The sequence below is a fragment of the Camelina sativa genome, chromosome 16, assembly GCF_030686135.1.
Source record: "Camelina sativa cultivar CO46 ecotype springtype chromosome 16, ASM3068613v1".
Taxonomy (NCBI): domain Eukaryota; kingdom Viridiplantae; phylum Streptophyta; class Magnoliopsida; order Brassicales; family Brassicaceae; genus Camelina; species Camelina sativa.
Genome location: NC_141895.1, coordinates 4,452,350 through 4,479,239, shown reverse-complemented (window position 1 = coordinate 4,479,239; position 26,890 = coordinate 4,452,350). Strand labels below are relative to the sequence as shown.

Sequence of the window (26,890 nt, the reverse complement as noted above, 5' to 3'; positions counted from 1 at the left end):
ATGTCAGGAAGTTACAATTATAGTAATTTTCGAGAGTGGATGTACAAGAGGATCGATGAGGTGATGGGAAATTTTACAGAAGAGTTCAGAGCCGGGATGGAGCAGTTCATGCAATTTGCAAATAGCCAGCCTTTTGCACAAGAAAACGGGGTAAGTTTTTTTGCCCTTGTAGTAGGTGCAAAAACGGGAAGCGTTTTCTAGGGACTAAAATTTGGAATCATCTTTTTAGTTATGGGTTTATGCCATATTATTATGTTTGGTATAAGCATGGGGAAGAAATTAATATGGATATAGGAACGAGTACTGTTGATCCGACATTTATTAGTGGGAGTGAGGAAGTGGGTAATGTAGTAGAAGATAGATATGTGGATATGGTGAATGATGCATTTCCTTCTAATGTGGGTTTTGATGATAATTATCAATGGGATGGGGGTTATAAGAGTGTAGAAGAACCAGTACTTAACCATTCAAAAAAATTCTATGACTTGTTAGAAGGTGCAAAAAATCCAATATATGATGGTTGTCGTGAAGGTCATTCACAATTATCTTTAGCTGCTAGAGTTATGCAAAATAAGGCAGATTATAATATGAGTGAAAAGTTAGTGGATTCAGTATGTGAAATGTTGAGTGATTATTTACCAGAAGGAAACCAGGCTACGGGTTCTCATTACGAGACAGAGAAATTGATGCGCAATTTAGGACTCCCATATCATACAATTGATGTTTGTATAAACAATTGTATGTTATTCTGGAAAGATGACAAAAAAGAAGAAAAATGTTTGTTTTGTGATGCACCAAGATGGAAGCCTAAGAATGACCGACGCAGAACCAAAGTACCATATAGTCGTATGTGGTACTTACCTATTGGTGATAGACTGAAGAGAATGTATCAGAGTCACAAAACTGCAGCAGCAATGCGATGGCATGCCGAACACCAAGCAAAGGTGGGAGAAATGAGTCATTCGTCTGATGCAGCGGAGTGGAAGTATTTTCAAGAACAAAATCCTCAATTTTCTCACGAACCTTGTAACGTGTATTTGGGATTGTGTACTGATGGGTTCAATCCATTTTGGATGTCTCGTCACCATTCGTTATGGCCAGTGATATTGACGCCATATAATTTACCCCCTCGTATGTGCATGTATGTTGAGTACTTGTTTCTTACAGTTCTGAATTCTGGTCCAAACCATCCGCAAGCTAGTCTTGATGTCTTTCTCCAACTTCTTATTGATGAGTTAAAAGAGTTGTGGTCTACTGGAGTCGATGCATACGATGTGTCCTTGAGCCAAATTTTTAACCTAAAAGCAGTGCTGATGTGGACGATAAGTGACTTTCTTGCGTATGGCATGTTATCTGGATGGACAACACATGGTAAATTGTCTTGTCCAGTTTGCATGGACGATATAAAGTCTTTTTATCTACCAAATGGAAGGAAGACATGTTGGTTTGATTGTCATCGGAGATTTCTTCCTCCTGATCATCCTCTGAGGAGTAATAAAAAAGACTTCTTGAAGGGAAAAGGCGCTACAAGAGAGTATCCACCAGAGTCCTTGACCGGTGAGCAAGTTTATTCTGAGCGGTTGATATCTGTAAATCCTCCAAGAACCAAGGATGTCGGTGGAAATGGTCATGAAAGGAAGATGCATGGATATGGAAAGCACCATAACTGACACAAAGAAAGCATTTTATGGTCACTACCGTACTGGAAGGACCTTAATCTCCGACATAATATTGATGTGATGCATACAGAGAAGAATTTTTTGGACAACATCATGTACACTCTTATGCGTGTGAAAGGTAAATCAAAAGATTATGTCATGTCAAGGTTGGATATAGCAAAGTTTTGTTCTCGGCCACACTTACATCTTGATAGTAGGGGTAAAGCACCTTTCCCGCCTTATACATTGACAGACGAAGCGAGGACAAGCTTATTGGAATGTGTGAAATACTCGGTTAAATTCCCAGATGGCTAATCAGCAGACTTAGCTAGTTGTGTTGATATGGAAAATGGAAAGTTTTCGGGCATGAAGAGCCATGACTGCCATGTTGTCATGGAGCGGTTACTTCCATTTATCTTTGCTGAACTCCTTGACCGGAATTTCCACCTGACGTTATCAGGTATATTAATTAATTATTTAAAGTTCTATATATATATATGAAGTGAGTAATTGTATTTCCGTAATTAATGTGATGAAGTTTGAATAAATATAATATTGTAGGGGTTGGAGCATTTTTCCGGGACTTATGCTCGAGAATTTTGCAAACAAGTCGACGTCAAATTCGAAAACAGAACATTGTTTTAATCCTCTGCAATTTGGAAAAGATATTTCCACCATCATTTTTTGATGTGATGGAGCACATGCCTATACATCTTCCCTACGAAGCTGAATTGGGAGGCCCTGTCCAACATAGGTGGATGTATCCTTTTGAAAGGTTTTTCACAAAATTGAAAGGAAAAGCAAAGAACAAAAGATATACGGCTGGATCAATTGTTGAATCATATATCAATGAAGAGATTGCTTATTTCTCTGAGCACTACTTTGCTGAGAACATACGAACAAAATCAAGGTGAGCAATTAAGAGTAAATATTTTTAATGTGATATTTAATTTAATAGTCATAATATTACTTTTTAATCATTTGGTCAGATTAACAAGATTTGATGAAGGTGAAGCGTTTGAATATCATGTCCCTGGAGTACCCTCTATATTTACTCAAGTTGGCTGTCCAAGTGGAGAAATGAATGAAATATGGCTTTCACGTGATGACAATCGTTGCGCACACGCATATGTTTTACGGAATTGTGACTATTTTCAGCCAATTGAGAGGTATATAATTAGTTACATATCACAAATTAGTTACATTTTAAGATATCTAATTCCAATATATTTTCTCATATGCAGTTGTGATCTTATCTTTCTATATATTATGTTCGAGGATTATATTTCGGCAAAATATCCAGGACTTACCGAGAAAGAACTCTCCGCGAAAAGAGCTGACGAATATCATTCTTGGCTTAAAGAATTTGTATGTTTAACCATTTTTCGTTATATACATATTGTACTTATTGTTGTTATTTAACATAACAAGACTTATATATATGCAGGTTAGTTATTGGAACGCCTCAAATCCATTTCCTACTTGGGTTCAAGAGATTGTGCATGGACCTTTGAACAAGGCTAAAACATGGCCGATGTATTTTACAAGAGGTTATTTGTTTCATACAGAGAACCATGGTGCTGGACGAAAGACATGTAATTATGAGGTCTCTGTTAAAGGTGAAAATTATGCGGATGCATATGACGCTGCATATTTCTACGGAACAATAACTGATATTATAGAACTTGAGTATGAGGGGATGCTTGGTTTGAAGATCACACTATTTAAGTGCAAGTGGTATGACCCTGTAATTGGTAGAGGCACTTGGAGAAGTAATGGTGGCGTTGTAGACGTTCTTTCATCCAGACGAACCATTTATTATAGGTATGCATATAAATGCCCCAATAATTATTTATTGTCATTATCACATTTATATATAATATGTGTAACTTTTAGACGTTGATTGCAAAACAGCATCTCAAGCCTCACATGTTTGTTATATTCCGTACTCATACATAAAGAAACCAAAGCATTTATGGCTCAATGTTCTAAAAGTGAATCCGAGGGAAAACATTGTAACGCCCGCGAACCAATTTCTAGAATTTTGGTTAGGGTGTCGATCGACACCACTTGTGGTGTCGGTGGACACCGTTTGTTGACGATTGGTTCGATTTTAATTCGCGGTTTTGGGTTGGTTTGGGTTAATTGGTTTGTCTAAACCGAGTATATAATGGGAGAGGCGACCCAGGTCGAGGGTTTTAGTGTTTCTCTTGGCCGTTTAAGAGAGAAAAAGGAGAGAAAACGTTTGTGGGTGTTTTTGAGAGATTTTGGCTTGTTCTTGGTGGTTTTTGGTGAGATCTGTTGCTGTGGAAGGGAGTGTGGTTGCTGGGAGCGAAGGGGAAGCTTCTTGTGGTGTTGTTTCCACCGTTTCTCAATCAAATCTTCCTGCAGAAGAGGTGAGTACTTGACAATGGCTGATCTAAGCCTGAGTCTCTTGTGTTTGGTTGTTCCTTGTCTATTGTGTTGGTTGCTTGCTTGGGTTTGTTGTTTTAGTGTTTCCCAAAGGTTTTTGAGGCGATTGGGAAAGTTTGAGAAGGTTTCGTGATGATTCAAAACGGACGATCGACGTTCAGATTCGTGCAGTTCGCGTCTGCAGAGGCAGTGTCGGTTGACACCTTGTTTTGTTAGCGTCGATCGACACCAGTGTGGTGTCAGTCGACACCACTCCTAACCGATTGTGAGTTTGTTTGTTTGATGTGTTGATTGTCTTTATTGGCTCAACTTAACAATAGAATCTCAGTTGCTTGTGTGTATAGCCCAGTAGATGGGAGGATGGTCTCACTGAGTGTTTATTAAATACTCATGCATCTCAAATTGTGTTTGCGGTGCACGTAAAGGCAAGTGTGAACGTGGAATCAAGGCGATGAGGAGGAGGATGATCTAGGGTCTCATTTGTGTGTTGTGGGTTATTTATGGTGATGTGTTGGAACCTTGGTTAGAGTTATGTTAGGTTGTTGGATAGAATGGTTAGGGATGTTATTGTATTAGTGATATGTTGGTTTGGTATTGTTTGTACGTTTCCGCTGTGTAATATGGTTATGGCTGGTTTAAATGATAATTTGTGGTTTGGGTTGATTTAATTAAGTAGTATGGGATGCTTAATTATATATATTGTATTTTCTTTTTTAAACGGGTTGTTTCAAACATTGATGGAGAACCGAGTCTTTTGCAAACAGAAAATGATGATGTTGTATTGATGACCACAATTGAAGATGTCATAGTAGACAATTTGGAAAGGGGAGATCCAATAAACATTGACTACGATGTTGCAGACGCGGAACCTGAAGATGAATTTATGTGTAACTTATCGTCTTCGGAAGATGATGAAGAAAACGACGAAGAACCCTAAAGATTATAATGGTGCTTTAAGATATGTTCATTAAATTATGTATTTTAATAACCGGAGGTATTCGAACCCGGGTCTAGAGGTCGTTAGTAACCATACATAACCATCTGATCCATCTTTTCTTTTGTGATTATAATCAAAACGTGTTGTTTATAATGTGTAAATCATTTGTTATATTTTGGACAACGAAATTTGGGCCAAAAATCAACTCGGGCCCAAAAACAATTCGATCCATCGCATTTTCTTCTTCTCTTCGATACTCAAACAAACCCTAAATCATTTTTTTCTTCGATCAATCCGCAGCCAACCTTTCTTCTCTTCGATCAATCTTCCTTTATTCTCTTCGATCAATCTGTCTTTCTTCTCTTCGATCCTTCTTTCTTCGTCTTTGATCCTTCTTTCTTCGTCTTCGATCCACCTTCCTAAACAAAAGTTCTTCTTCTTTCTTCGTCTTCGATCCATCTTCCTCGATCGTCGAATCCTGTCTCATGGCGTCGAATGCTGCAATTAAAACCAAAAAGAGAAAGGTTGCACCCAACCTTTCTCAGAGAGCCGGACCCTCTAACCCACCCGCAGCCGCCGGACGAAGAAACAACCCTCTTCCACCTCAGTACACTTTCACGCCGACGGCTCGAATTCCTCCGCCGTTCCCGCCCCAAGAGCTACAGCGAGTTATCCCCCAACATTTCTGGAACTTCCCACCGCCACAGACGCTTTTCTAGGACTCCGTCAATCGCCTTCCTGATCCGCCTTTTTCAACAAAGGAGGTTCAGAACAATACTCCGAATGAACCGGAGAATCATCCGCTGTCTCCACCGCAGCACTCCCATGGTCAATCTCGACAACCATCTTCTCAAGGTAACAATTACGATGCTGAGCCTCAACTCCAGGATGACACTATGCAATCTCTTACTGCTCTGCTGACGATGCCTGGCCGTGAGAATTTTACGACTGTTCTCTCTCCCATACCGTTGCCGAAAACAACTTGGTAATGTTTGTGGCTTTGGTTTGTTTTAATTCTCGTCTGTAGCAATTGGTTTGACAACTTGGTAATATTTGTAGCAAATTGGTAATGTTTGTCTTTGGTTCGACAATATGTTTGTCTTAGGTAGAAGATAACTTGGTAATGTTTGTCCTTGGTTCGACAATATGTTTGGTACTTGTTTGTCTTTGATTCTCGTTGCTTCTATTGGTTGGTCAATCTCGTTTATTTAATTCGACTGTGCATGAAAGTATTGCATAGTTATAGAATCTCTACGGCATTGTTTACATGTGTATGTGAAACCATTGATGCAAAATGTGTATGTGAAACCATTGAATCTCTTTGGCATTGTTAACTGATTTTATTTTTTTGTTTGCTTTCTAACTGATCAAACTAACTATCATTGTTTACATGTGTGTGTGAAGGTTTGATCGGGACAAAAAAGGCCAACTTGTTCGGAAGATTACAGATTTTTACAAACAAATTCGATGGTCCATATTATACTTGGACTTGTGTGCCTCCCAATAGAAAAGAGAGATGCTTCATGGAGTTTGCGGTAAGTTCTGTTCTCTATAACCTGTTTTCTACTTTTGTTTATTGCTTGTTTTCACTAACATAATTCTTTCTCTCTTTGTTATGTAGAAAACTCACACCTGGAATCCATTGATAACAGGTGTCGTTCAAGAACATTTCAACAGCATCTATAACCGTCGGATGAAGGGCATGGTTAGCGATGCAAGGACGGCTCGAATAAAACCTTCATGGATTGAAGGTGAACTCTGGAAAGAAATGGTTGCTAATTGGGATACTGAAGAACAACAGCAAAGGAGTACCACCTATTCCAAGTGTCGTATGTCTGACCGTAATGGTCTCAGTCCTCACATCCACTTATCAGGCCCTAAGTCATATAGGGAAATCCAATATGATCTGGTACTATCGCATTTCTACTTTGTTAGTTACATTTATCAACATTTCTATTTTATCTGGTACTAACCATTCTTTAATTTCTAACATCGCAGGAAGAGGAGTTGGGAAGAGAGGTCAGTATGGGTGAAGTTTTTTTCAAAACACATACAAAGTCGGATGGTTCTTATATTGATGGCAAGGCAGAGAAAATCCATCAAGCTTATCAGCATAAATTGCAAGAGAAGATGGTTGAGCTCGAGGCAGATTCAACTATTTCAGATGGTACCTCCCACCGTAGGGATCTCACCAACGATGAATGTACTGCCATCTTTCTTGAGGTAAAGTAGCATTTCTACTCGATCATGCATTTTTTTTGCTCTTTACTTACTGTTTTTCTTTTTCTAAAAACAGTACACTGAGAAGGATTCACGAGGAACTCCTTATGGTGTTGGAAGCCTCAAAGATACTCTTGGCAAGGGAAAGGGCAATCAACCATCACAAACCGAAGCCTTTCTTACATTGCAAGAGCAACTGAAGGAAGCCCAAAGTCAGATTGAAGTTCAGGCTGAAATTCAGGCGACCCTCAAAGCTGAAGCTGCTGCTCGAGAAAAAGAGACTGCTCTCCTTGTGGCTGAGCAAAAGCACGAGATCAAAGAGTTGACAATGATGGCAAAGTTTTTGCGCCACACGAATCCAGCCTACCTCGAGTTTATAGCCTCTCAATCAGGTGAGGAGGACAATCTTCCATCAACAACTCCATAATCAACTCTATTGTTTCTTAACTCATGAACTAAGTTCACTTCTTCAGTTTGTATGTGTCATAAACTTTTTCTTTCTTTGCTTTTGGTTAGATTTCTACTTTGGAATTGTGTATGTTCTGCTTTCACAATTATGGTTATGTTTATAATGATTTTTCATTAGATTTTTCCTTTAATAAATCAGTATTAAAATCAGGATTAAATTCAGGATTACAAAACAATAAAAACCAGTAAATTTCAACATTTTGTAAAACATTGTAGTCGCCATATCGTCATTTTGACGGCAAATTGTCGTTAAATAGATGGTAAATATTTGTTAAATAAGACGACTGATTTCAGACTAAAGTTAACAAGTTTTTTATTCATGTAAAAAGTCGCAACTTTGTCGCAGATTAGTCGCTAAATTTAGTGACTAATCAACGACTCATGTTAATATAGTCGTTAAATTGTTGGCAAATTGTCGCCACATGTGGTTACTATATGACGAAAATGTGACGACCAATTGACGACAACGTTATACCGTCGTTAAATAGTCGCTAAATAACGACTATTTAACGACTATATGTATTAGCAACAAAATTTTAACTACAATAGTAATTAGTTGCTAAATAGTCGTATAATGTTTTTTAACGAATATTACCACAGTGGCCGTTGGCCTATTTTCTTGTAGTGTCTCTCCAATCTTTTGAGAGCTACGGTGGGTAAGAATCTCTGAAACTAGTTATCTTGTTTACCCTATATTGAATTTGCTTATAATCATGCTAAGCACTCTGGTACCAAATTCTCTCCATTTGAAGTTTTCTATGGTTTTAATCCTCTAACTTCATTAGACATCACACCACTGCCCCAAGCTGTTTATTATAGTGCAGAAGGAGTCACCAAAGCTGATTTTGTGAAGAAACTCCACCAAAAGGTTAAAGAGAATCTTGAGAAGAAAAGCGCAAAGAACAAAGAGCATGCTGATAAGCACCGCAAGGAGCTGACGTTTGAACCTGGAGATTGGGTCTGGTTACACATGAGAAAAGAGAGATTTCCCAAGGAGAGGAAGTCCAAGGTGAGTTGAACATTTCTCCTACCTTTAATGTTGCTGATTTATCTCCTTTCCATGCAGATGAAATAGTTCTGCAGACATAACTTTCTCAAGAGGGAGGGAATGATGAGGACATCAGTAGTAAACTTCCGGAAGAACCCGTTCTGCCATTTTCTGAAGAACCCGTTTTACCAATTCCTGAAGGACCCGTTCTACAATTTCCTGAAGAACCCGTTCTTCCAACAATGATACACAAACCTATGACAAGGTTGGGAGCAAAAACCTTAAGGGAACAATTCAACAAGTCCATTCAAAGTCTTATTACTCTCATTGAGCTAGAAGATTCAAAAGAGAAGACTCCAAAAGCATCATTTTCGCCGGTTTTATAAGGATTTAAAAAACTCGTTCTTTTCATCATTTCTGCAGCCATCAATGAAGGACTGGAGCGTGCATGAGAGCTATTACCAAAGTAAGTGTTTGAATTCAAATAATAAAGAATGGTTCTTTTCTTTTTTTGCAGGAATCGACCGTTGGGTCTTTATGAGTCTTTTATTTATTTAGGTCCTAAAATCGAGTCTGTTGTTTTAGCAAGTTTAGTCCTTTTATTTGTAATAATTTCGATCCTAGAAAGTCCCCCGCTGCTGGATCGTTATATAAGGTCTCTTCTCAGCATTGTAACCTTTCAAGTTTTTATGAAATAAAATGAGAGTTTTCTTAGGTTTTCTTCTGAGATAGAAGCAACCACCATTTCTCCTTCTTCTTGTGTGTGAATCCCTGAAGACTGAGATTTGACTTATCATAGATCCTTTCACAGATCTGTATGGCATCTTTCAATCCACCCATCTATCTCTTTATCTTCCACTGCTACCAAATAGACAGACCAGAGTTTTCAACCATTTGTCTATTTACCATCTCTTCGCTGCATTCAATCTATCATCCATCGAATAGGCATAACAGTGTTATCAACCATTTGCCTATTTCCATCTATCTACATAGGTTCCCTCTTCTGGGTTCCTATATCAGAAGTACAAAAGTGCTTTCGGGTCGGGTCAATTTCACAAAAATAACCCAAAATTAAGAGAGTCAGATTCAGGTGAAAAATACCCGCAATGTTATAAATGGGTTATCGGGGTTTCCAAAAAATAAAAGGTATCTTTGAGTTTTAGTACGTTTACAAAACATCATTGGAAAAGTAATCACATTACTATTCAAAATTAGAAAAATAGTTTTTCATCACTGTGTGTAATAGAACATATGTCTAATAGAAACAAAGGAGAATTGATGTAGTTACCATTATGTCCTTATCTCTTATAATCACATATTGTTCAACCCTCCTCTCTCTCCAATTTCTTTTTTTTCTCAACTCTCTCTCAAAAATATCTCTCCAACTCTCGTCTCTCTCAATCAGCCAAAATTCTTTTTTTTTTTAAGATTTTGTTTATTTTTTATTATATGCCCCTTCAATCTAAAAACTAAAATACTAGTCAATAAAAATTTGTTTTCGAAATTTTTTCAGCTTAATAATGTGTACGGATACAAAAATATGTAAAAAGTATTTAACATTATCAAATATAATAATCAAACAAAATGCATATCAAATTATAAAGAAAAAAATATAGATTTTTATCTATCTTGTACAGATGTATGTACACATTATTAAGTGTAGAGATGTAATTTATTTAATTCTTAGGCTTTCAATATGTTGGATGGTTTAAACCGTACACAAATATTGTTCGACGGTTTGAATCTATCCAATATGCTGGATGGCTTAAACCACACACAAATATTGCTGGACGGTTTGAATCTATCCAACATGCTGAATGATTTAAACCGTACACAAATATTGCTGAACGGTTTGAATCTATCCAATATGCTAAATGATATAAACTGTACACAAAAATTGTTGAACGGTTTGAATCTATCCAGGATGGAGAATGATTTAAACCGTACACAAGTATTATTGGACAGAAGATAAAATATATATGAAAAATATTTGAAATTATTAAAACAAAATGCATATCAAATTATAAAGAAAAAAACATAAATTTTTTTATGTGTAAAAAATTTGGAAACAAAAACATATTAATAAATATTTGAATAATTAGGAAAAGAAGTATGTGATGAAAATAAAAAGAAACAAAAATAATAATATATATAGAAAGAGAAGGAGAGAGAAAAACAAATCCAAGAAGCAAAAAAAACAAATCAAAAAATAATGAATACATATACACAAATATATATATATATAAAGAGAAGGAGAGTCATTAAAGTTTTGTTTTTAATATCCATGGCACTGTCTGTAAATACAATATTTGGTTGAGGGCTGGTGAGTCATTCAAATAGTATCCTACAGTATAAACCGTTTATTTTACTAATTGTGAATAGAAACTCTACTAGTTTTCTAATAAAGTTTGAAAAACTGTCTATTTTACCAAATATCTCAAAAATAAATCATAAATAAGTTTTTCCAAAAAATAAATCATAAATGAGAACGTCAATAAATTCCCCTAAAAATAAACCATAATAGTTACTATAAATAATATTGTTTCTACAATTTTGGAAACTAACAAATATAAAAATCCTACATGAATTCCTAAAAAGAATTCAACTCAATAACAAGATAATTTATTTCACAGATCAGTAAGATCTCAATCTTTAGTAAATATTCTCTTTATCCTATCAAACCAAAACTTTTGCGTGATTGATTGAAAACAATTAGAAAATCAAATAAAATATTTTCCTTAACTTAAACAAAAAAAGATACGGTAAATATTTAATTGCTTGTGCCATCCCGTAGTGCTATAAATATGAGGTCTACATCGGCTGGATTATAATATCTTCCTCTTCATTTTTTTTACGGTGCTAACGATCATGGTTGTTCCTCCTACAATAACCGATTTAAAATCCATCTAAAACAAGCTGAATGATTAAGTTACGATCATTCATTCTTAGAGGCAATACATCTATTTTCTAAATCAATACGTGTTATTGTAGATGTCATTGGTTAGGTGGTTAACATAAGTGAAATGAAAACACATGTCGTGGAGAACAAAATCAAAAAGAAAATCAAGATCAACAAGATCAAGGTACTAATGAGTTTTTGGTTTACTTTATCAAGTTATTATTTTTATTTCTTTGTTTATAATTACAACAGGTTACAGAAAATTGTATGCTTGAGGCAACAAGCAAAAAGCAATGGAGCAAAAGAATAGAGTCTGGATTATGAGAAGTAAGGGGGATTGGCTACACAACAACAACAAAAGAACTAAGTAACTAGAATTAATATTATCTTAAAGAAAATTATATTTAGACTATACTATATATATATATATATATATGGTCAAATACTATGTGTGAATATGAAACTACCTATCCTTTTTTTTATATATATATACTAATTTACTAGTGGTCTCATACTCACTAACAACCTAGCAACAATCACAACAGCGGATAACAAAACAATTCCATTAACCAATAATGTCATAACCAAGTTCCAACGACCTACAACGTTCTATCAACTCAACACTAGCAACCTAACAATAGCTAGACCATAATTAATCAAGCCTCTAGAACACATATTGAGATGCATGAGTATTATTATAAACACTCAGTGAGGTCGTCCTCCCATCTACTGGGCTATACACACAAGCAACTGAGATTCTATTGCTAAGTTGAGCCAATAAACACAATCAACACATCAAACAACAAACTCACAATCGGTTAAGAGAGGTGTCGACCGACACCAGATTGGTGTCGATCGACGCTGACACAACAAGGTGTCGACCGACACCAGATTGGTGTCGATCGACGCTAGCACAAAATGGGTGTCGACTGACACCACACTGGTGTCGATTGACACTGACTCTGCAGACGCGATCTGCACGAATCCGAACGTCGAACCTCCGTTTCAAATCACCACGAAGCCGTCTCAAACTCTCCCAATCGCCATAGGAACCTATGGGAATCACTAAAACAACAAACCCAAGCAAGCAAACACCACAAATAGACAAGGAACAACCAAACAAAAGAGATCTCAGGCTTAGATCAGCCATGGTCAAGCACTCACCTCTTTTACAGGAAGATTTGAATGAGAAACGGTGGAACCAACACCTTAGGAAGCTTCTCCTTCGTTCCCAAACACATCCATGATGTCGATCGACACACATCCCCAAAAACCACTTTTTGGTTCGCGGATGTTACAGAATACTATGTGACACACAAGTTTTGTTTTAGTGGGTGTTATGGTTTTTGTAAATGAAAATTTTGTAATTCTCATCCTCAGTTCTATTGTTATATGTCTCTTATTCAAGTACAAAAACTAATAATACTAAGATTAAAATATTAACGAAATTCAACAATTAGTTTTTGTACAAGAATAATGGGTCATTTTTATTAGTTTTTGTATTTGAAGTATTAGTTTTTCTAAATCATATTGTCTTACAAACTTCTAATTTAATTTCTTATATTAAATAGAATTGATATTCTCAATTGACACTAAATATATTATTGTAATATTACATTTTCAAGTGTGACAACAAATATTACTCATTTTGCTGTCATATTTATTTTAAATATACACGGGTTAACTTTCAATACTCAAAATCACATAATAGAGCGGATTTTATTGATATATTTGCGAATACAGTTTTTTGTTGGGTTAGTTCTTCATAATTGTTTCTTACTTTTTTTCCCTTTTGTTATAAAATTCATCATTTACTTTTTTCCTTCTATTAGTTTATCTAATCTCAATACATGTATACAATTTACTATAATAATAAAAAAATATAGCATATATATTAGTAAATATTTCCCCGCGTTGTAGCGCGAATCCGATCCTAGTTAGCTTTTTATTCTTAAAATAAGTATCAAATTTATTCTTAACATTTGATGAACAAAACCATTAATCTAAGTGAAGACATATTTGGAGGCACTTGCTTTAATTCATTTCTTCTTGTGTTTATATATTATCTAGCTAGCACCGTATGTTATTTACATTTTTGTTTGCTTATATCGTTCTTAGTGGTCTTCAAGCATAAATGGGGAACCATCCATCTACTCTCTACTCCAAACCTCTTCAAATAGTCATTTCATCTTAATCAGTTGTGCATATTGGTTTCTTGGTGGCCTTGCCTATGATAATGGTTATTTGCGTTGAGAAGGGATTCCCTAGAGCATTGATTGATAGTACTGATGGAAAGCTATTGGTCGTGGCTTTCGTCAGAAATTATTTGTTGCATGTTAGATATTTCATAAGAAATTGGCAAGCTTCGTAGAATTTGGACAATAATTCCCTACCATATTTCCAACTACAAACTTTTCAATTTCCTACATATATTATACAATTATTGTTTAATATGTAATTTGAAGAAACTTTTCCCACCAGATTTTTTCCATATTATTTCCTTTTATTTACTTATGTTTTTCTAAGTATTTTCCTATAATTTTTATACTATTTTTATATGTTATTAATTCCTATTTCCTATGAACACTATTTTTTGTCAAAATTAAGTAGGTTTTGGTAGGCAAATTTTCCTACCAAATCTTTCGTTTGACAATACATAGGAAAACATGATGTTTTAGGAGCGTCAATCTCATTGTATTCCTTGTAGTTTTTGCAAGTCTCCTCATCATGACAGTTTTGAATGTACTGACTTTGAACACATCTTCATTTGCGTGAGGGCATTCATTTCAACTGGATAGGGAATCTACTTGTAAGTCCTCTAGTTCCATCTCTTCTATACTTTTGAGAGTTTTATAGTATCTTGTTAAAACCTATAATACATATGTCTCTTATTCCTTGTAGATTGCACAAGTATGTAAGTGATTAAGTCAATGACTAGGGCTCTGGTCATTAATTAGGACTATTGTTTGCTTTGGTAGCTTTATTGGCATGGTTCTTGTTCATGTCCGAAATCTAAAAAAGGATACTCTTTAACCAAAACTTTAGCAGAGGTCTACAAATTTCTGACATCTTTGGTGGCCATACCCATAGCAGAGTGTGAAAACTGATTCACCACTTTTATTCATTTTGTTTATGTGTTTGTTTGATATATCGACAATTGCAAGCTATATATGTGATACAACGGTTATTATCATATTAATTTATTGCTTACATACTATTATTGTTTTAATATTGTTACCTAAGGTTTGATAAAAGACTAATTATTAATTTGCGGTATCCCTTCAAACAAGTTATTTGTAACTAAATTATAAAAAGATAATTTGTATTTGTTTATTAATTTTGTTTGCTTTGTTTAGTGTTTAAAATTGTATAATTGTATTTTGATTGTTAAATATATGAGTAAGTTCACAATGTACTGTAGAAAAATTTGTTTTTTTTGACATAATATTAATTTAATCAATTAATTAGATATATTTGTTACTCTAATATTGATACTACCCTGCAATAAAGAGACTACCTGAGGTTATTTCTAGAGACTTTAAGTTTGCTCTATTTCTTTGGGTGTGAATTTCTCCTTTGTTTATATAATTTAAGTCTAAAGTGAACAAATATTTGTATAATTTTGCAGTTACAAGCTGCTGTGACAGCACTAGCTGCACAAGGATGGTGAAACAGGTTGATAACCCCAGCCCAGCCCGAAACACCGCAGAAAGTCCAAGCTTGATGTACTAAAAACATAAGACCTCGGTTATGTTTCTTCAGTACTATGTTTTCTGCTGTTTTTTTTTTTTTTTTTGAGCATATCGGTTGTAATTTTAGTTGTATAATTCTACGCTTAATTTTGACGAGATTAAAAAGGTGTCGTTTAACGACTATGTAAACCTTTTGTATGACTACAATTCAACGTCTCATATTATTTCAATAGGAAAACAGATTTAAGGGCCATCCAAAAACAGAGCATCAAGAAATTTAGAAGGACTCGCTCTCTGCCTATTCAGCTCCAGTGCATTCCCTTACAATCCCACAATGAGATGCATAAGTCATGCACGAAGAGTTAAAACTCACATATGTTACAAATATGAGACTGCTATGTAACGTAACAAATAGGAGATCCCTATGAGACTCCTGCAATGCACTAAGATTGAAACTGAGGTGTTGGTAAATAGTAGTAGAACAATATAAAAATATATGAAAACTAAACATTTTAAGAAAAACATGTGGGCTTGAAAGCAACAATGACTTTTTTTATTTTTTTATTCAGCTGAATAAAAGAAAGAAAGCAACAATGACTCTTTGATTAGAGGATTAGTTACAGTTCCATAATAATTTGTTTGTATGTGAGGTAATTAATCAAGAAATATTTGAGTCTTTAAATCAATTGATGAAGTATGATAAAATCTTGACCTATAAAATAATACATCTAAAGTTTATGGTAATTCCATAAAATCCTCCTATGAAATATGAAAAAGAAAAAAAAACGTGGAGAAAGGTAACAATTATTTAGGCAAACTCAAAACAAATCGTTGAACACTAATTTAGGCAAACTCAAAAACAAATCGTTGAACAAGTTTTGGTTGATGTTACCGTGGAACAAGGAAGAGTCTTCATTTTCCCAGATTCATCCTCCTCTCTTCTCTCTTTTGACCAAACCTCCATTTCCCAGGTAAAACTTCTCTCAAGTTTTATGATCCCTTCACGTTTTTGCTTCCATGCAAATCTCAGACGCAAGATTCTGAGTTTTGCCCACATTTGCTCCTTTTTTTTTAGATGAGATTTTGAGATGAGTTTCAATGTGTTTCAGGATTCATCATCATCACCAGTTTGAAGATGGATTCATATGTTATATTTGATCAAAAGGTCACAAACGGGTTCACGCCTGTGTTAACGTACGCAGCATGCGAATGGTTTCTCATATTCCTCATGTTCATCGATGCTCTTCTCTCCTATCTTCTCGTCTGGTTCGCTCGGTACTGCAGATTGCAGATGCCATGTTTCCTCTGTTCCAAGCTTCTTCACCCTCTACATTGGAGATTCTTGCTCTGCAGAAACCACAGATCAGAGGTTTCATCTTACATGTCCTGTCAAAATCACGGTAACAACCTTGCTGATTGTCGAGGCATGTGCGATGATTGTCTCTTGTCGTTCACCAAAATGACTGGTCCGAATCCAGACATGAACAGATTGCTTCTTGGTAAATTAGGGTATGATCTGCTCTCTAAAAGCCATTTTGCTCACCCTAGATCATGTTCTTGTTGCAATAAACCATGGAGGACGAGGCACCATACACAGAGACTGATCCGGTTAGGCTCTCGGGGAAGAAACTCCTCTGGTAAACCAAACATTCCTGCTCCAAGGCATCTTAGTCGCCGAGGAAGCAGTGGAAGCTTGAAGAAGATGAGAGATCATAAGGCAACAAGTGGTGCTGAGTATGTTGATGTTGGAAGCCGCAGCGATGGCATGGCTCATGTGGGTTACTCAGAGCTGAAGATTAACTCGGATTCTGATTCCGAGTTTCTGTTTTCAGATGATGATGCATTCCTCCAAATAGCAGATTTCAATGCTGAGCCATCTGAGAAACGTGTTCACAGCTCTCGATCTCGGAAACCGTTTGCAGACAAGAAGATGTCGTATCACAAACAGCCTGATATGCGAGAAGACAACCAGGATAAGCACATAAGGAAGACATCTTCAATGCTTGAGCATAATCTGGTAAACAAGACTCGGCAGGAACGACCTGTTAAAGCAAAGAGGCATGATGATGCCCTCTCTGAGCTTATAAGTATGAGTGAAGCTCGTCCGTTTTTACTTGGTTCGCCTAAAAAATTGTATGCTGTAGGAGCAGCACCACGATATGGTATGCTTATTATTTTGGCTTTGCACGAACGCTTATGTCTGACTATATGCAACGTTTTATATTGGTCTTTAATTTGATGTTGTTACTTGCAGAAAATGAAGCTGAGGTAAGTGGCAAGTCATCTCCTGCTGGTGGAGAATTCTTGAGTCCTTCTGGAGATAACGGTACCTATCGTGAAATCCATAATCAAGAGCACGATGATTCGGCAGATTTTACTCAAAACATCCCCAGTTCAGCCGTGGAGACAGAAGAATTTGAGGCAGCTATGGATGTGTCTGGTTTTGTTGAAAATGAACCTTCTAGTGAAGAGGAGAATGGAGTTGAAGGAGACTCCAAGACTTTGGCGTCGAATGACATGTCAGATTCTTTGGAACAGGAACAGTCAAGTGAGGAAGAAAAGGAGGTTAAGGAAAACAATGTTGCAGAAGAATACTTCAGTAATGAAGGAGAGGATGAGGTCAGTGGGCATTTCGAGCCATTGACATCAAAAAATGTGTCTGTTTCATCTGTTGAAGAACAATCCAGTGAGGAAGAAGGAGCAAGTGATGGCTATTCGAATGCAAAAGACCATTCCAGTATTGAAGAGGAGGTGGATAATGAAGAATCTGAGCTAGTGACGTCAAACAATGTGACTGGTTCTCTCACAGACCAATCCAGTGAGGAAGAAGAAACAAGTGATGGCTATTCGAACGCAAAAGACCATTCCAGTAAAGAGGACGTGGATAATGAAGAATCTGAGCTAGTGACATCAGACAATGTGACTGGTTCTGTCACAGAGCGCTCGGCTGAAGAAGAGCATGGAGATCATAAAGAGACTGAACCTTTGACGTCACCAAAAATATCCAAAGAAGAATCTGAGCTAGTGACATCAAACAATGTGACTGGTTCTGTCACAGAACGCTCGGCTGAAGAAGAGCATGGAGATCATAGAGAGACTGAACCTTTGACGTCACCAAAAATATCCAAAGAAGAATCTGAGCTAGTGACATCAAACAATGTGACTGGTTCTGTCACAGAACGCTCGGCTGAAGAAGAACATGGAGATCAGAAAGAGACTGAACCTTTGACGTCACCAAAAATATCCAAAGAAGAATCTGAGCTAGTGACATCAAACAATGTGACTAGTACTGTCACAGAACGCTCGGCTGAAGAAGAGCATGGATATCATACAGAGACTGAGCCTTTGACGTCACCAAAAATATCCAAAGAAGAATCTTCATTAGAGCACAGTGATAAAGATTCCTCGAAGGTAACAGAGACTCGTAATACTTCAAATGAATCACCGGAACTAAAGCACTCTGCCTCTGTAGAATCTTTTGTAAGCATCAGCAGTGACATCGAAGGCGAAAACCGTGTTGATTTGTTAAAGCTACAACTAGAACATGACAGGAAATGCCTAAGGGAAGTGACTAAAGAATTAGAGGAGGAGAGAAGTGCCTCAGCTATTGCTACAAACCAAGCAATGGCAATGATCACACGGTTGCAAGAGGAGAAAGCAGCTCTTCATATGGAAGCTTTACAGTACCTGAGAATGATGGATGAGCAAGCAGAGCACGACGTTGATGCACTTGAGAGGGCAAACGATGTCTTGGCTGATAAGGAAAAGGAGATACAAGATCTTGAGATGGAGTTAGAATATTATAGAGCAAAGTATCCAGATGAGCCAAGAGACGAAATTCTCGCTAGCATGGGAATTCTCGGTAATATAGAAGAAACAAGTGGCGCCTCAACTGATGAGACCAGCAATAAAGCTTCAGCAAACACCAAACTTACCGGTTCTCCCACGGCAGGAAATTAAGAAAGAATACACAATTCAGAAGCTACATCAACTTGCTGGAAAAAGGATACCCAAAAGTGCTGAAAATGGATTTCTCAGGCTTGAGAGGCCTTTAGCAGTTGATGGTCACAGGAGACCCAACAAAATAATCTGCAGAGGCACAAAGATGATTTCCAGCATTACTGCGGAAACATATGGTGAAGAAAGCAATTCCCAACATGGAAAGTGATTCTTTTGAGCATAGTACTCACAGGAAGGGCAAGAAAGAGGGGATTACCTTAGCGAACGAGGTTTCAACGGTAAAGAAACATTTAGGAACACAAAAGACAGAGCTTGTGTTTGTAAGAATAGGAAAATGAAAAGGGGTAGAGTTAGTTGAAAAGATGGCTTGGGGGGCTGCAGGAGTCACACAATCGTGGGATAGTAAGAAGATGATTGATTGCCTGATATGCTGTTACCATGGAGTGCAGGTGCGGTTTTGGAAAAGTCTATCGTCTATGCAAGAAGAGAACTAAACATGATCCATGTTAGGAAGTGTAACCGAATCATTCATTTATTGTTTGTCTTTTTAGTTATATCATTTGTGTGGTTACCTTATTTTTTTGGAGAACCCACCAATCATATCATCAAAACTACAAGATTTTAGTAACAAGATATAACTGAAGTTTCAAACTTTTATTACCAGAAGCTTAATCCAAATGTGATTATCCTTTCCTACTCGACAAGAAATCTAACTGTTACCGGAGAAGGTAAAAAGACAAATCACAATGATAAGTACCTTAAGAATCAACGCTTTCTTCAACTCACTTCTTGAAGCTTTATTATAGCATCGAAGCTGAAACTCTCACCAGGTTCAAATGTTTCTTCAAGATCTTCATAGCTTTGCTCAACAGTCAACTCTTTGCCAACCTTCAGGTCTTCCTACGAAAGCATCAGCAACCAAAATCAAACCATTTTAAACTCTAGCCCAAAAGTTGGTTTACTCGTTGATTTCGACTGGGTTTACGCAATCAACCTAAGGCTGTTGACGATGATTCCAATTCTAGTAGTTATATCTGATTGTGAGGGTGATCATTCCATATATTTACATTCCAAGGAATGTGGACTAAACTAAGACCTTACTTAACAGGCTGGCTTCAGATCAATCCTCATTCCTCAAAAAGCAATAGATCTAGTGTTTAAGTATGAAAAGTTCTTTAGGTTCACATTTCACTGAAAGCAAGCTCCAGTATTAAGCACATATCCAACAATATCTAGACGAGGATTCTATTTATTGAATTTACAATGCTACCATCTGAAATATAATCTACTGAGAAGCTTGAGCTTATGAAATACCTGTTTAACATAGTCTTCAATAGCAGAATTGATTAATCTCTTTATCACCTGCCTATAGACTTTAGAATATCCAAGGATCTCTAGCAAAATATCTCTGGGTATCTGCAAATATAAGGAAAGGGGGAACTTAAGCACAGGCCAAAGAACAACTCAATGATTGTAATTAAAGTGAGTTTGCCAGCATATAATATCAATGCAAGAACGCTGAATCTAAAGAGTATCACTACGGTGCATCGCATGATGTTTGGCAGATAATTCTAATCCCATAGGATAAAAATACAGGCTCCATCGCCAAAACCACTTGATGGTTAAATTATTTTACCTTAATGCTAAACTAATGGGTTCTCTAAAATACACTGAAGCAAGAACTTACATTTGGGGTCTTTCCTGGAGTTCCAAGGTTGATAAGCACATGCAGAAGAGAATAGAAAAAAGAAATGAGTTAGCATTAGAATCAGCTACTAGTCATCAGTAACAAATCATATTAACTACAAACAAAAAAAAAAAGAGAGAGAGACTTTCCAAAAATTTGTGTTATATCTATGAGCATTGTATAACTTGTATGTCCACCCTGTTTATTCAAATTTTTCTAAAGCCAATAACGAAATAACAAAGTGCAGAGAGTTGAAAGAAACATGCAATCTAACTCTATATCAAACAATTTGCACCCTCAGAGTAAGCTGAAAAGACATTAAAACATGTTTCTAAGCCCATAATTTATCCACAGTAAATGAAGTTTGGATTGAGAGCCCCAAATTAAACAATCAAGTTTATCGACAGTAAAAGTTTTTCACGGTCGCCCTTCACTAATAATATCTTCCCGTAGCTAATACGGCATTTGTGATGTCGTACATACCTCCTTTGACTCTTCGGAACCCTGGAATTGGCTGAGCTGCAGCAACCATTCTCTCAAATACATTATTGAATACAGTTTGAGTCTTCTCTCCTGATACTTGTACATGCACCTACACTCAGCCAACAAAGGAAACATAAAGTGGAAAGCAAAAAAGCCTCAAACACACAGATTACATCACGTTGTTGTTCCCCACTAATCAATGCTTCTTTAGCGCAGAAACAACAAAAGCATACCTTAACTTCATTGCTGTTTGTAGTCTCCACTTTCGTAATCAAAACTGATTCATCCTTAGAAGAAGTCTCTACATCTACGAAAGTGAAACCACATTTTGATGTCACAGAAGCTAAAAAAAAAAAAAAAAAAAAAAAGAGTAGAGAATCATATAAATAATTATAAAGTTATTGAACCTGATGGTGCTGCACAAACTGCGATAAACTGGTTATTCGTCGTAGCTCTGTAAAAATAATAGTTTTGATTACAAAAAACACACATCAAGAATTGAATATTGTATTAATCTCAATTAGCTCTGGAGTACTGTATAGTTCTTGAAAGGTTTTACCTTGTACAGAGTTTGTGTTGCACTGAATAAGTTGAAGGAGGAAGAGTAACAAAAGAAGAAACTTGAAATCTTGGCTTTGGATCAGTCATCTGCAAAAAAAAAATAAACAAAAATGTTGGCACAAAATTGCATAATTCGAATTAAATAAATAAACAAAGGAAGAAGAAAGGAGGGCTTAACGGTGGAGTTAAATCTGCAGAACGAGAAATTGTGGATGATGATTGTCTGCATTATCGATTTTGCTTGTTTGTTGCCTTCTATCTAGCGTTCTTTTGTACTCTAATAAGATTGAAGAAGAAGAACCATCACGAAAGATTTGGTGGAGTTCGCCGGAAGTTTATACAGAATAGACATTGCATATAGTACAAATCGATAGGAGATTGAGAGAGAGAGAGAGAGAGAGAGAGAGAGAGAGAGAGAGAGGTCACCTTTGTGTTGAGTGGAAAGAGAAACGCACAGTTCGTTCTTCTGAGAGACCCCTCGGGAGATGAAGAAGGAAGAAGAAGATAATAAATTCACACTCAGGGAACATATATGAACCAAATATACATATCTTTTTCTTCGTAAGCCCCTTTTGAATTGAATTGTTTACGACTTTTTCACTCTACTAGCCAAAAAAAAAAAAAAAAAAAAAACATATATGAACCAAATATACATATATATTTTTAAACTGTATATTACTCAAAATTCTCTAATTTTTAATTGTATTTGGCTTTGTATGCTTGATTACAATTTCCAGTTTGATGTTTGATTAGATTTTTATTTTTCTTTTATCCTTTTTAATTCTGAATAAGGTTTAAAACTTAAAATTCTCATTTGAGAAATAGACATATAGGCGACCGTCAAAAAAAAAAATAGACATATAGGCTTTGGTTAGATTGGAAGATTCAGTGTTTTACTTTGCTAGGTTTTTTTCTCACAGGACAAAGCGTTTTAGGCTTCGGATATTAATCTTAATTCCACAATTAAAGATCGATGCCGATAGATTCTGAATCTGATCTTCAATTCCAAAAATGCAAATGAATAACCAAACGCCAATTAAAAAAAAAAACAAACAAGAACCTTGGAGAAACAGAAGCAGAGAAATAAAAACTGCTACTACTACTACTATACATGAGACTGAGAGAAAGATATTACTACTACATTACCCTTGCCCTATTAAGATTACATATACAGAAGAAAATTGAGCATGCCATTGTTTTTTTATCCAAAGTTTCCTCACTGACTACCAAAAACAAAAAAAAACCCTCCTCCTAAAATCTCAATTTTAATGTCTCACAACAACATACAGTAGAAATACCAAACTAATGAGTCGCAACGCTCCAAACTCACCATCGCGAGACCCTGCAAATTACGAGTTGAACAAATGCAGATCTTAAAAATTGTCCATGTACTTTTACTTAAGACTAGAGATTACACTGCCAAGGAAACTACACATACCGTGATTTTTAAGAGTCTGGGATGTTGGCAAGGCAGGTAATGACATCTCTGCATATTTCAAAGCAATCTAATTTTTTTAGTTTTCTGGTAGTTCCAACAATTGAGCAAGAAGAGAACAGGTAGAGAGAAATGATTACCAGGAGCACAAAGAGACAAAGATGACATTGACGATGAAGATGGCCATGGAGCTGCAATGTTGTCTGTCAAATCACATGTAAAACTGTAGCCTGTTGTGTTGTCAAATATCAAGTCTGCAGGATAGCTTCTGAGAAGACAACCTATATTCACATTGTTACCCAAAAATATCGTTAACACTTTTGCTTCATCTGGGGAATGACTATTAAAACACCTTTGGAATATAAGATGAATCAAAGCAAACCTTGTTGCATTCCATATGCTGCTTATTGCCCACAAGCATACCCAGAAACAGGAAAAGAGGGCAAATGTAAGGAAGTAATTCAATAGAAGGTAGAGGATTAGACGATACAAAAACGTGGGAGTCTAAAACAAAAGTTACCTTGGACACTGAAATCTTTGAGATCGACATCACAAAGCTCATAGATATTTGTCATAACACCCCCTTTCCGCAACATGGAACCAATGACTGTTGCACAGACTATGGCCTGCTTGTTTGTTATTAGCATTTGGTTCTGTATCCCAGAAATGTATGCATTCAACGAGCTACAGCAAGAAGGGCTTGGAGCAGCCACATTACGGCAAGCCTTGATTACTTCGGTTGGCTCCTTAAATTCCAACGGGCAAGCTGTAACCACAATGTACAGTCAGAGTAATTTCCACGACTATCCAAGGAAGATCAATGTGATAAGATAATAGGATACAGTTCAGAAAGTACCTTTGTTAACTTTGCAGGACGATAAAATTCTAAATGCAGCGTTTGCTTTGTCTGCCGGAAGCTTCCTGGAAAGATATGAATAGACCACATTTTTGCAGTCATTAATTGCGTTGAGGTTACTTGATCCTCCTAATGGGAGCTTATCGCCAACTGTCATTTGGTGTCCCGAAATAAGAAGCGCTGCTTCCATAATTGCAGGTTGGCAAATTGGCCTACAACACTCCTTAAGAGGATCAACAGTGCGACATGCATCCAGTAATTTGCTACTGTTAACAACTTTCTCCAACGTTGTGACATCTGTTACTGGACAGGAACCTCCAGTTAGATTTGACGATGTTACAGAGCAAAGTGCAGGTATTGTCATGTTGGCTCTTCTGCTGACCAGGATACTAACGATATCTGATAAACAATCTGTAGCAACTGCATCAGGGAGAACCAACTTATCTGACTTCACGTTGTGCTGTCCTTGGAAAATATGAAGTAAGCTTATAAACTGTGGACAACAGATCACGTTGCCAACAAGTGCAGCGAAAGGTTGGGAACAATCAGAAGCTGCTGTATCGATAACACTTGAAATTGCTTGAAAGTCTGTAGGACAATTCCCGGTTAACTTGGGTTCATATGTATCAGGAAAAGTAGGGTACATTGGTGGTGTCCAAGGGAGAGCAGGTGACGCATATTTGGGGATGACTGACGGCGATACTTGAATGGGACCAGATACTCCAATACCAGGTGGATTTGCCAACTCAGAGGTTGTCGATCTACTACTATGCTCATTAATCTTATGATGCGCAGCTACATCTTGGAAGCTTGATAACCAGATAATAAATAACAAGAACCCATAAACCAAATAGCCTGATAAGAGAAGCAAGTAACCCATTAACAAACAGCTTAATACAGCATATTTACATACAATACTCCAGGAACTCATTTACAAAAGCACATTATTGCGATCACAGAGTTAAAACAAGTTAAGAGAAACGTTCTCCCAAGCAACAAGAAATGTGTAATGCTGTTGCTTGGGGAAACATTGCCAACTCAAACTATCAAATTCATTCCAACAAGTCTAAAAAAAATAAGCAATCATTGCAGTGAACTATGGAAACCCAAAAAGACAGTTGGTGAACCTCCTAGTAACCTACCCTCATGATCATGATTCTTGTTAGCCACAGAAAACATAAACTTTGTCTCACGACACAAACAAGAATCAAGACTCAACATGAAAGAAAATGAGAACTAACTTACCCCCCCCCCCCCCCCCTTAAGCCAACAAACAGTTTCTAAAGAGTCCATAGCTAACTTGCCCCGCGGCATTATTTAGTATCATCAAAGGCATAATAAAGTTAGTGACTTTCAATGAACCCATTCGAGACAATGAAACTAATGGACATCTACAAGCATGGTAGCTGCAGAAAAAGGAAAAGTTAGATTGTTTAGTGAATGATCTAAGCTATTTAAAAGCTCTATTTTCTAGCCAACCACATCACTCTATACCTCTCTTCTTATTCATGATACCAACGAACATTTGGGGTCTTATAAAGTATTCCTCCAACTAGTAAAGAACATAAAAGAATCCAAACCCTCCCAACATATAAAAATAACATAAAAGAATCTATAAATCTAGTGTTCTTCCACCAACTATTTTTTTTTTTTTGGCATCTAACAAACCATTTGCTCTTTTTGTATTCAAGATCCTAAGTTATTCCGATCCACCAAAAAAAAAAAATTAAAAATTTCTGTTCTACCCAGAAACAAAAAAACACAAGATTCAATACCCAATCCTTCAACACTCTAGATTCTCCGAAAAAGAAAAAGAAAAACTTAACACGCTCCAAATTGAAAACACAGAGACTACGAATTAGACCATTTCATGTAACGAAACAATAAAATTACTCGAATTGGCACTGATTTCTACACTTTCAAATCCCTAATAGAAGAAAGAGATGGCTAAAAGGAAGAAGAAACTATACCTGCAAATTTCACCATCTCTGGAAAAAAAAATCAAACCATTTTTCTCCGAGCAAAAAGGCAGAGGAACTAAGTGGCTAAAAGGAGCTTTTTCCCCCCAGTAGAAACACTTCCTCGAGAAAACCGAAACGATGGCGAAGAGCGTTATAGAAGAAGAAGAAGAAGAAGAAGAAGGAGAAAGACTGAGAGATGATAAACCACACAAAAGGGAAAGCAAAAGAAAAAAAAAACAAAACTTGAGAGTTCTTTCTTTACTTTACCTCTCTCTCTCTCTCTCTCTCTCTCTCTCTCTCTCTCTCTCTCTCACTGTGTTTTCTTTTATGTTTTTTTCTTATTTCCTTAAAACTCCTTTTTTCCATTTTACCGTAATTAGGCATGGGCTTATAAAAAGTGATGACTCATCATCACAATATTTTTACGATTTTATTTCTGTGAATAGAATACTTTTACTATAAATAGTGACACAATGCTCAAGTTTATATAATGTAACATAACTTTAAATTTTACTAGAAATAAAGTATTCTATATACATTTTTTATTTTCTTTTTGGGTGTGTTTTATTGTTTGTTAGAAAATTATATTCCTTATCAAATGTCTAAAGACAATCATACCACAAAGGTTAATAATAAAAAAGATGCAAATAATCGACCAAAATTTGATTGATGT

General features: G+C 36.3%; 3 protein-coding genes and 1 pseudogene across 5 annotated transcripts; 2 read left to right on the top strand and 2 right to left on the bottom strand.

The window, feature by feature from the left end:
* On the top strand, positions 1-970 carry LOC147925114 (uncharacterized; annotated as a pseudogene).
* A 15,124-nt stretch (positions 971-16,094) lies between these two features.
* Positions 16,095-19,891, top strand: LOC104749813 (putative myosin-binding protein 4). 2 transcript variants are annotated; one of them, XM_087493283.1, is made up of 3 exons: positions 16,095-16,245; positions 16,384-17,436; positions 17,529-19,891. In XM_087493283.1, exons 2-3 carry the CDS (start codon positions 16,410-16,412, stop codon positions 19,232-19,234), a joined length of 2,733 nt encoding a protein of 910 aa, XP_087349409.1. In that variant the 5' UTR covers positions 16,095-16,245; positions 16,384-16,409; the 3' UTR covers positions 19,235-19,891. The 2 variants fall into 2 exon arrangements, with proteins under 2 accessions (XP_087349409.1, XP_010469812.2); XM_010471510.3 differs by having other exon boundaries at positions 16,159-17,436.
* On the bottom strand, positions 19,870-22,598 carry LOC104749814 (uncharacterized). 2 transcript variants are annotated; one of them, XM_010471511.3, is made up of 9 exons: positions 22,392-22,598; positions 22,144-22,242; positions 21,964-22,052; positions 21,812-21,858; positions 21,638-21,711; positions 21,405-21,513; positions 20,922-20,935; positions 20,549-20,650; positions 19,870-20,134 (listed from the first exon to the last, which is right to left on the bottom strand). In XM_010471511.3, exons 2-9 carry the CDS (start codon positions 22,192-22,194, stop codon positions 20,012-20,014), a joined length of 609 nt encoding a protein of 202 aa, XP_010469813.1. In that variant the 5' UTR covers positions 22,195-22,242; positions 22,392-22,598; the 3' UTR covers positions 19,870-20,011. The 2 variants fall into 2 exon arrangements, with proteins under 2 accessions (XP_010469813.1, XP_087349410.1); XM_087493284.1 differs by lacking the exon at positions 20,922-20,935 and having other exon boundaries at positions 21,382-21,513.
* Positions 22,599-23,047: 449 nt separating this feature from the next.
* On the bottom strand, positions 23,048-26,581 carry LOC104749812 (putative GPI-anchored protein At1g61900). The gene is made up of 7 exons (XM_010471509.3): positions 26,227-26,581; positions 24,257-25,111; positions 23,921-24,166; positions 23,783-23,800; positions 23,541-23,681; positions 23,404-23,451; positions 23,048-23,307 (listed from the first exon to the last, which is right to left on the bottom strand). The coding sequence occupies exons 1-7, from the start codon at positions 26,240-26,242 to the stop codon at positions 23,231-23,233; spliced, it is 1,401 nt and encodes a 466-aa protein (XP_010469811.2). The 5' UTR covers positions 26,243-26,581; the 3' UTR covers positions 23,048-23,230.
* Between the last annotated feature and the right edge of the window lie 309 nt (positions 26,582-26,890).

Bases quoted from the DNA above. Each gene is read 5' to 3' on its own strand.
- LOC104749813 (XM_087493283.1), top strand. From the start codon at position 16,410: ATGGATTCATATGTTATATTTGATCAAAAGGTCACAAACGGGTTCACG. The intron at 17,437-17,528 runs GTATGCTTATTA...TGTTACTTGCAG, and splicing joins AGGAGCAGCACCACGATATG to AAAATGAAGCTGAGGTAAGT.
- LOC104749814 (XM_087493284.1), bottom strand. From the start codon at position 22,194: ATGCAGACAATCATCATCCACAATTTCTCGTTCTGCAGATTTAACTCC. The intron at 22,053-22,143 runs GTTAAGCCCTCC...TTTTTTTTGCAG, and splicing joins TCTGCAGATTTAACTCCACC to ATGACTGATCCAAAGCCAAG. The intron at 21,712-21,811 runs GTTCAATAACTT...TCACTTTCGTAG, and splicing joins AGTTTGTGCAGCACCATCAG to ATGTAGAGACTTCTTCTAAG.
- LOC104749812 (XM_010471509.3), bottom strand. The intron at 23,452-23,540 runs GTAATCATTTCT...TGAAATATGCAG, and splicing joins TTTGTCTCTTTGTGCTCCTG to AGATGTCATTACCTGCCTTG. The intron at 23,308-23,403 runs GTATGTGTAGTT...CGTAATTTGCAG, and splicing joins CCAGACTCTTAAAAATCACG to GGTCTCGCGATGGTGAGTTT.